Raw genomic sequence first — 8,629 nt, 5'->3', positions numbered from 1 at the left:
AATTCGCATGATCTGCGAAAGGCAGCAATACGCAACACAGTGTCTAGTCTGCCGGAAAGACACATGAAGTAGAAGAGTAGGTCAAGAGGCTGCGTTTCAAAGTCATAAAAGACACACCCTTGTCCACTTACGCTTGCCGTATGCCCTTGGGGGAATCCCCGTGGCCATATTTGTCGTCGGTCCAAATGAATAGCCAAGCAACGTAAGCCCCTCAGCCCTCGTTTTTAATGGAGTTTGCGAGTGTACAATTATGTTCACTTCGGGGCCTGAAACCCCCCATAATTCAATTAGCAATGATTGTACATCCGCTAAGAAAAGTCTGGCGAAATTTAAAACCTCAACGTCAATATGGATAAGTTAACATACAAGTGTAAGTAAAAAAACAAATGTAAAAAGGTTAGAAATTGTGCTACTAATGCAAATGATGGCACAAACACGTCTCGTAAAAGTAATGATGTTTTTCTTTGGTCAACAATGAGCTTTTTGGTCAGAATTTAAATAAGCTAAGTGATAGGCATAAGGTTAGCAGTGTGGTTAAATGTAGGATTAAAATCACAAAATAGCACGCCTGATTTGGGAAACTGACGAGAAAACGAAACTCATGACGCGCTTGACGAGCAAACTGAAACTTGAGCCATAATACCAAAAACGAAAGCGATGCAATGTGCACCTGACGGTCTGAGATAAGGGCTGCGTTTCAATCTCATAAAAGACACACCATCGTCCTCTTACCCTCGCCTTATGCCCTTGGCGGAATCCCCGTCACCATCTTGGACGTCGGTCCAAACGATTAGCCAAACAAGGGAAGTTCGCAATGTAAGCCCCTCAGCCCTCATTTTTATTGAGTTTGCGAGTATACAATTATGTTCAGGTCGGGCCTGAAACATCCCATAATTCAATTCATGATGATTGTACATCGCTAAGAAAAGTCAGCCGAAACATAAAACCTCAACATCAATATGGATAAGTCAACATACAAGTGTAAGTAAAAATAACTAATGTAAAAAGGTTAGAAATTGTGCTACTAATGCAATGATGGCACAAACACGTCTCGTAAAAGTAATGATGTTTTTGTTTGGTTAGCTTTTGGAAATTGTAGAAATAAAAAAAATGTCCTTCAGAAGTTCCAGCTAGGCAGGCTAACGTCAGTTAGCTAAATAATTTGCTAGCTATCATAGAGTAAGCGTATATTAATAATTATATAGTTCATATAAGTAGACATATAAGTAGACATAACTGACTGTAGCGCATATAAAGCACGCACAAGCTACCTGTGGCTGAAAACACAATCATCGCGGGATGACTGTCACGTTCGTTGGAATGATCGGACCAAGGCGCAGCGTTCCACATAATTTATTAGAAAGTGAAACTTTACAAAAATACAAAACAAATAAAGCATAAACGAACCGTGACTACAATGCAACTACACAAACAATATCCCATAACCCCCAAGTGAAAAACAAGCTACTTAAGTATGATCCCCAATTAGAGACAACGATTACCAGCTGCCTCTAATTGGAATCATACAAATCACCAACATAGAAAATAAAACCTAGAACCCCACATAGAAATAAATCAACTAGATCACCCCCGAGTCACGCCCTGAACCACTTCACCATAGAGAAACAATGGCTCTCTATGGTCAGGGCGTGACAGAATGAGTGACGAATTTCCATGCAAGGGCGATCCATTTAAAAATCATTCCTTCCTCCCTCGCCCCTTGCCCGGCAAGTGTACTGTATACTCGTCAGACGTCATGATACTTCATCAGAAGTGTCCACTTAATTTGAGGGCTGCGGGGATAGGGTGTGTCTTTTAAGTGTTTGGAATGCAGAGAGGTGGGCCTATCATAGTATGGCTGTTGCATCCTGTCCCATGTTCTCACCTAAATTGCGCTAATGAGTCAGCTAATTTGCATGGCACTATTAGGGTATGATGGCCTATTCAACGCGCAGGATTTTTTGTTATAAGCGCTTACGCATGTAGGCATGTAATAGGACTGAATTTGAATCAAGGCATGATTTTATTTTTAAGTTAGTTTTTAGAGCACTGCAGTGATGGCCATTAAGCCTAATTGCACCACTACTCATACAGTTGTTAGCCATTGGGCACAGGTGTCAGTTCAATGTTTAGTTTTGATTTAGCCTACATTTGGTTGAGTTGTCAACAAACGTGAATTAAATGTGAAATCGACAAAAAAACGTTTTACAAATCCAATCAGTTATCCACGTTGATTCAACATAATCACATTACATTTTTTTTGGGGGGGGGGTTGAAATGACGTGGAAACAACATTGATTCAACCTGTTTTCGGCTTGTGGGAGGCCTATTCAAATGTGGAATGTTCGGTTTCCTTGTTCGGTTTCATTATTCGCAAATAGAAACTGCCCAGATGATGTTTTGATGAAACGTCAGTTACTTTACAACGCCATGTGATGCTTCGTGTATCGCGGTATACATAGAGTCAAGTGAGCCCTGCATCAGACATTTCAACTGGACAGGACAGGTGAAGACTAAGAATATTGTTCTCTACTCAAGTCGTGTTTGTAAAGATGTTCCTACAGCTTTGCATAAATAACCTCCAGTGCATATTTGCAGCTGTCCTGGCCTGGATCGGTGGGCGCGTACCGCAGATGCACAACACATCACAGTTATCTTCTACAGGAAAAGTCAATCCAGCTACAATCAAGGAGGTGAAAAATATATCTCAAGCTGCGGCAACTCCAAGCAGTGTCAATTACCATTTTACCCGACAGTGCAATTATAAGTGCGGTTTTTGTTTCCACACTGCAAAAACGTCTTTTGTCCTACCTATTGAGGAAGCAAAGAGAGGTTTACAGCTTCTGAAGGAATCAGGTAAGTTTGCCCAAATATGATATTTAAGTTCACATGATATGTTATGACAGTATTATTATAGCCTATTTCTATGTAATTTAATATTATATTCAGTGTTTACAATTCAGAATTTCATTCTTTTTGCAGGACTGGAAAAAATTAACTTTTCTGGTGGAGAGCCTTTCATACACGACAGAGGTGATTTCTTGGGGAAATTAGTCCAATACTGCAAACACGACCTACAGCTCCCAAGTGTCAGTATTGTCAGCAATGGCAGCATGATCAGAGAAAAGTGGTTCCAAACGTATGGTAAGATGGTTTTCATTTTCATTTCTGTGTTAAAAGAAAATATGGTAGGCTGACCAACGTTACCCAAGTGATCATCATTATATCATAAAGCACCCATAATAAACAAACAATCCTCATTATTCTCATGCGGTCAGGGGAAAAAAAGTCAATGTGATTGACACTAGATGTCAGCATCGGGTTAGTTTTTGATATGAGGTCACAAAATGCAAACTCAGAGAAGCGTTTCACACGTTTTATTTGAAAGGCTTCACAGTTGACTCCTTACAAAACGTAGGACTCATCATAAAAGGCATACTTTGATCATCAAGGTGTTTTAAAAAAAGACTTGTTGATATTTTATCTCAATAAATCTAAACTATCACGTGAATGTGTGGATATTTATACATTTACAATACATTGGGGTTTCAAAATACAATTATTTGAGATGATATCAGTTTTATTACCAAAACTCTCCTTGTCCTCACAGGCGAATACCTGGACATTCTGGCCATTTCCTGTGACAGCTTTGACGAGGACACCAACCAAACTATTGGCAGAGCCCAGGGTAGGAAGAGCCACCTGGACAACCTCTGCAAGGTCCGTGAGTGGTGCCGGAAGTACAAAGTGGCATTCAAAATTAACTCTGTGATCAACACCTTCAATGTGGATGAAGACATGAGAGAAAACATCACCAAACTCAACCCTGTACGCTGGAAGGTTAGGGTGTTCCAATGCATTAACATTACACACCAGTACTGCTGTATCTGTGAATAGAGGCGTCTTCTCATACCATAGATGTAACAAATAAGTTGTATGGCCTTGACTTCACTGTGTGTGCTGTATAGGTGTTCCAGTGTCTGCTGATCGATGGTGAGAACGCTGGGGAGAACAGTCTCAGGGAGGCAGAGAGGTTTCTCATCAGTGACCAGCAGTTTCAGGACTTCCTGGATAGACACAGCAGCATCAACTGCCTGGTACCAGAGTCCAATCAGAAGGTATGGGACTGGACTTAAGACAAAGACGACACAATATTATCGTTTTTTTTTATTGTCCGTTATATATATTATGATGATTCAACAACTGCTACTCTATTTAAGTTGTTTCCAAATGCTATTAAGGTTTAAAGTACACTATTAGAAAAAAGGGTTCCGAAAGGGTTCGTCTGCTGTCCCTATAGGAGAAGCCGTTTTGGTTCCAGGTAGAACCATCTTTTGGGTTGCATGTGGACAATATTGTAATACAAAATAGTTTTGACATTAACATGTTTCCTTGTTGTCTTCTCTTGTCAGATGAGAGATTCCTACCTCATTCTGGATGAATATGTAAGTCCTTTTTTTTCAATCTGTCATTTTCCATGATACTCACTCTACATTCCAAGTCTTAGCATCCCAGGAGACAGTCCTCATCCATCAGAACTATTGAACAGCTGTCTAAATGCTTCTCATCGATTGAGATTTATAGACATGTACCTTCACATAGTAAGTCCCAGAGTAACGTGTGGCTTCAATCTTGATCAGAGTGGATTTACAGGCTTTGAGAAGGATGAAATGAGATGCTGTTTTGTAGATATTTTATATTTATTAGTTATGAGGTTTCATAGCAATGATATTTTGATAATGGACTAGATTGTCAAGAGGCTCTTCTATGAACAGTTGGTAATACTTTATAATAACTTTCATGATTAAGCCTTTATAAATGCTTATAAAATTCTTTATAAATGATTCTTCATGTTCTAAATGCTTATGAATTCTATTTTTTTAAATGCTGTTTTAGATGCGTTTCCTGGATTGCCGAGAGGGGAGGAAAGATCCATCCAAGTCCATCCTTGATGTTGGCGTGGAAGAGGCCATTCAGTTCAGTGGCTTTGACGAGAAGATGTTTCTAAAGAGAGGAGGGAAATATGTGTGGAGCAAAGCTGACATGCGGCTAGAGTGGTGATTCACACATTATAATAAGTTATTGCTACACTTCTGTATATATTTTCTGTATGTTTTTCTATAAAAATAGTTTCCGCCTGTTTAACTGCACTTTACACTTAACTTTTAGAATGTCATAAATATTTATGTTGGAATCCTTTACTGCTATATGTTGAGGCGTTTGAGTACCTTTAATTTGTAGTAAAATCACACAACACAGCTACTCTACAGGGACAACTATTTAATCACTCACTATCCCACAAGATAATAATAACTTTTTGTATGCCCAGTTTTGTTTGAATTTTCTTATATACCCTGTTATCCAAATTTGTTTACATTTTCTATTCACCAACCAAGAGGCTTATTTGCACTTTCATGTAGCATTTGGAATTTAGCACCTTGATTGAAGTGTAGGGAATTTATGAATTGCAGTGTGTTACATCTCTCTCTGTTTGTAATGTATCTCAAATAAATACAAAATTATGACATTGCATGATACAGAATGATGTTTGTTAATCACAATCTATTTACAGTAAGTACATTTGCTCATTATCTTATCAGGTTTGTTGCCATACAACCATTCCAATTTTAAGAGGCGAATACTGTAGCTTAAAGTTATATGCTCTTATTCTCCATGCATTTCAGTTTTCTGTAAATGTTATTTTGGGGGGGGGGGGTTTACCTTTATTTAACTAGGCAAGTCAGTTAAGAACAAATTCTTATTTACAATGACGGCCTAGGAACAGTGGGTTAACTGCCTTGTTCAGAATTACAGAATTTTACCTTGTCAGCTCAGGGTTCAATCTAGCAGCCTTTCGGTTACTGGCCCAATGTTCTAATGTCACGTTTTCTTAGGAGCAGGAAAGGGGGCAGAGTCAAGAGCAGGAGACTGAGGTCCGGTAGCACAGAAGTTTTATTCCACCGTTGAAAATAAGGTAGCCGAAAAAGCACAGGGTGCGCACAACACCCAAAGAGGAGACTCGTTCCAAAACGATAACGCACGGGGCGCACCCCGGCAAACACAATACAGTATAGCAACACGCTGAATACTAAGGCAGCTCTAACTACCACCTGCCCTCTTAGTGACATACAAACAATCCCGCACGAATTCCTAAACACAAAAGGACAAACTAAATACCCCCCCCCCCCACTAATGACAAACAAGGAACAGGTGCGGACCTAGACAGACAAAACCAAAAGACACAGAAACATAGATCGGTGGCAGCTAGTAGACCGGCGACGACGAGCGCCGCCCGACCGAGGAGGGGCGCCACCTTCTGTGGATACTGTGACATCTAACCACTAGGCTACCTGCTGCCCCAGTGTGTTGTAGGCCTACTGTAGCCTAAATGTTCAGTAAATGTGTATTGAGGTAACTCAAATCCCCACCCCTGATAAGATTGCTCACTAGAGCACGAAGAGGAGGGGTTCTCTTGGGACTGACATAATGTCTCTGTTTACTACAGTATGTTGTAATCTTGTCTTGATCTTTGTCTCATCAGATCTGGAAATTCTCAATGGGACAATAGTCAGTCCCCCTTATATTAAGCAGGCCTATAAGCCTTCATCGGTTGCTACTGAAGCTGAATACCTAAATCAAGTAAAGCTTAATTTTCTTTCCTTGTTTTCCTTTCTTCATATTCTTCTTTCTGTTCTAAAACATTAGATATTTCCTTCCTTGTGTCATAAGCGTCGTTGTAGGTAGTGGACCAAAACGCAGCGGGTATATGAATTATCTTCTTTTATTGAAGGAAAAACAAAACAAAACACTTACACAAAACAAACGATGAAAACAGTCCTGTAAGGTGCTGACTATACACGGAAACAACCACACACAAACACAAGAGAAAATAAACCCACTTTAAATATGGCCTCCAATTAGAGGCACGACAACCAGCTTCCTCTAATTGGAGGTCGGTCCAAAATACCAACATAGAAATAGAAAACCCAGATAAACACATAGAAAATATAGAACATACACCAAAACCCCGAAACACACAAAACAAACACCCTCTGCCACGCCCTGACCACACTACAATAACAAACAACCCCTTTTACTGGTCAGGACGTGACACCTTGCTATTGCTATGCTGATCAATGTTAGTGCTTTCCTACAGTAAACACCTTTTTTCCATTTATTGGTATTAGTCCATAATATAGCAAAAAAATTAATTGCCTGACCAGAATGGAATTTGACACAGTCACTGATTCAATTTGTAATAGGCCTATCAATAAGAACTGTAATTCAGAAATTGCAAAATAAAATGATTTAATCTCCAACCAGGCCGTTGATGAGTGAACATTTGATAGTGAAATGTACTCAGTTGGGTAATCCTACGTATTCATAATGAGCCATCGACACTGAAAGCAAAATGCCATTCGTCATTTAAAAAAAGTTAAACACATTTACGTCATTTAGCAGACACTCTTATCCAGAGCGACTTACAAATTGGTGCATTCACCTTATGATATCCAGTGGAACAACCACTTTACAATCTATATATTTTTGGGGGTGAGGGTGGGGGGGGTTTAGAAGGATTACTTTGTCCTATCCCAGGTATTCCTTAAAGAGGTGGGGTTTCAGGTGTCTCTGGAAGGTGGTGATTGACTCCGCTGTCCTGGCGTCGTGAGGGAGCTTGTTCCACCATTGGGGTGCCAGAGCAGCGAACAGTTTTGACTGGGCTGAGCGGGAACTGTGCTTCCGCAGAGGTAGGGAGGCGAGCAGGCCAGAGGTGGATGAACGCAGTGCCCTTCTTTGGGTGTAGGGACTGATCAGAGCCTGAAGGTACGGAGGTGCCGTTCCCCTCACAGCTCCGTAGGCAAGCACCGTGGTCTTGTAGCAGATGCGAGCTTCAACTGGAAGCCAGTGGAGTGTGCTGAGGAGCGGGGTGACGTGAGAGAACTTGGGAAGGTCGAACACCAGACGGGCTGCGGCGTTCTGGATGAGTTGTAGGGGTTTAATGGCACAGGCAAGGAGCCCCGCCAACAGCGAGTTGCAGTAATCCAGACGGGAGATGACAAGTGCCTGGATTAGGACCTGCGCCGCTTCCTGTGTAAGGCAGGGTCGTACTCTGCGAATGTTGTAGAGCATGAACCTACAGGATCGGGTCACCGCCTTGATGTTAGAGGAGAACGACAGGGTGTTGTCCAGGGTCACGCCAAGGCTCTTAGCACTCTGGGAGGAGGACACAATGGAGTAGTCAACCGTGATATGGGGAGATCATGGAACGGGCAGTCCTTACCCGGGAGGAAGAGCAGCTCCGTCTTGCCGAGGTTCAGCTTGAGGTGGTGATCCGTCATCCACACTGATATATCTGCCAGACATGCAGAGATATTATTCGCCACCTGGTTATCAGAAGGGGGAAAGGAGAAGATTAATTGTGTGTCGTCTGCGTAGCAATGATAGGAGAGACCATGTGAGGATATGACAGAGCCAAGTGACTTGGTGTATAGCAAGAATAGGAGAGGGCCTAGAACTGAGCCCTGGGGGACACCAGTGGTGAGAGCACGTGGTGCGGAGACGAATTCTCGCCACGCCACCTGGTAGGAGCGACCTGTCAGGTAGGACGCAATCCAAGAGTGAGCTGCGC

At 41.5% G+C, this 8,629-nt stretch overlaps 1 protein-coding gene across 3 annotated transcripts; it reads left to right on the top strand.

Annotated features, from left to right (window-relative positions):
* The first annotated feature begins 201 nt into the window (after positions 1-201).
* rsad2 (radical S-adenosyl methionine domain containing 2) lies at positions 202-5,532 on the top strand. 3 transcript variants are annotated; one of them, XM_029713949.1, is made up of 7 exons: positions 202-370; positions 2,599-2,856; positions 2,983-3,144; positions 3,611-3,840; positions 3,969-4,118; positions 4,413-4,445; positions 4,897-5,532. In XM_029713949.1, exons 1-7 carry the CDS (start codon positions 349-351, stop codon positions 5,059-5,061), a joined length of 1,020 nt encoding a protein of 339 aa, XP_029569809.1. In that variant the 5' UTR covers positions 202-348; the 3' UTR covers positions 5,062-5,532. The 3 variants fall into 3 exon arrangements, with proteins under 3 accessions (XP_029569809.1, XP_029569810.1, XP_029569808.1); XM_029713950.1 differs by lacking the exon at positions 202-370 and adding an exon at positions 430-981; XM_029713948.1 differs by lacking the exon at positions 202-370 and having other exon boundaries at positions 2,358-2,856.
* The last annotated feature ends 3,097 nt before the right edge of the window (positions 5,533-8,629 follow it).

Source organism: Salmo trutta, chromosome 25 (genome assembly GCF_901001165.1).
Source record: "Salmo trutta chromosome 25, fSalTru1.1, whole genome shotgun sequence".
Taxonomy (NCBI): Eukaryota; Metazoa; Chordata; class Actinopteri; order Salmoniformes; family Salmonidae; genus Salmo; species Salmo trutta.
The sequence above is the reverse complement of the archived record's forward strand: the minus strand, read 5'-3'. Positions and strand labels throughout refer to the sequence as shown.

Excerpts from the sequence above, each read along its gene's own strand:
- rsad2 (XM_029713948.1), top strand. The coding sequence starts at position 2,553 with ATGTTCCTACAGCTTTGCATAAATAACCTCCAGTGCATATTTGCAGCT. Across the intron at positions 3,145-3,610 it reads AAAGTGGTTCCAAACGTATG|GCGAATACCTGGACATTCTG; the intron begins GTAAGATGGTTT and ends TTGTCCTCACAG. Across the intron at positions 4,446-4,896 it reads ACCTCATTCTGGATGAATAT|ATGCGTTTCCTGGATTGCCG; the intron begins GTAAGTCCTTTT and ends ATGCTGTTTTAG.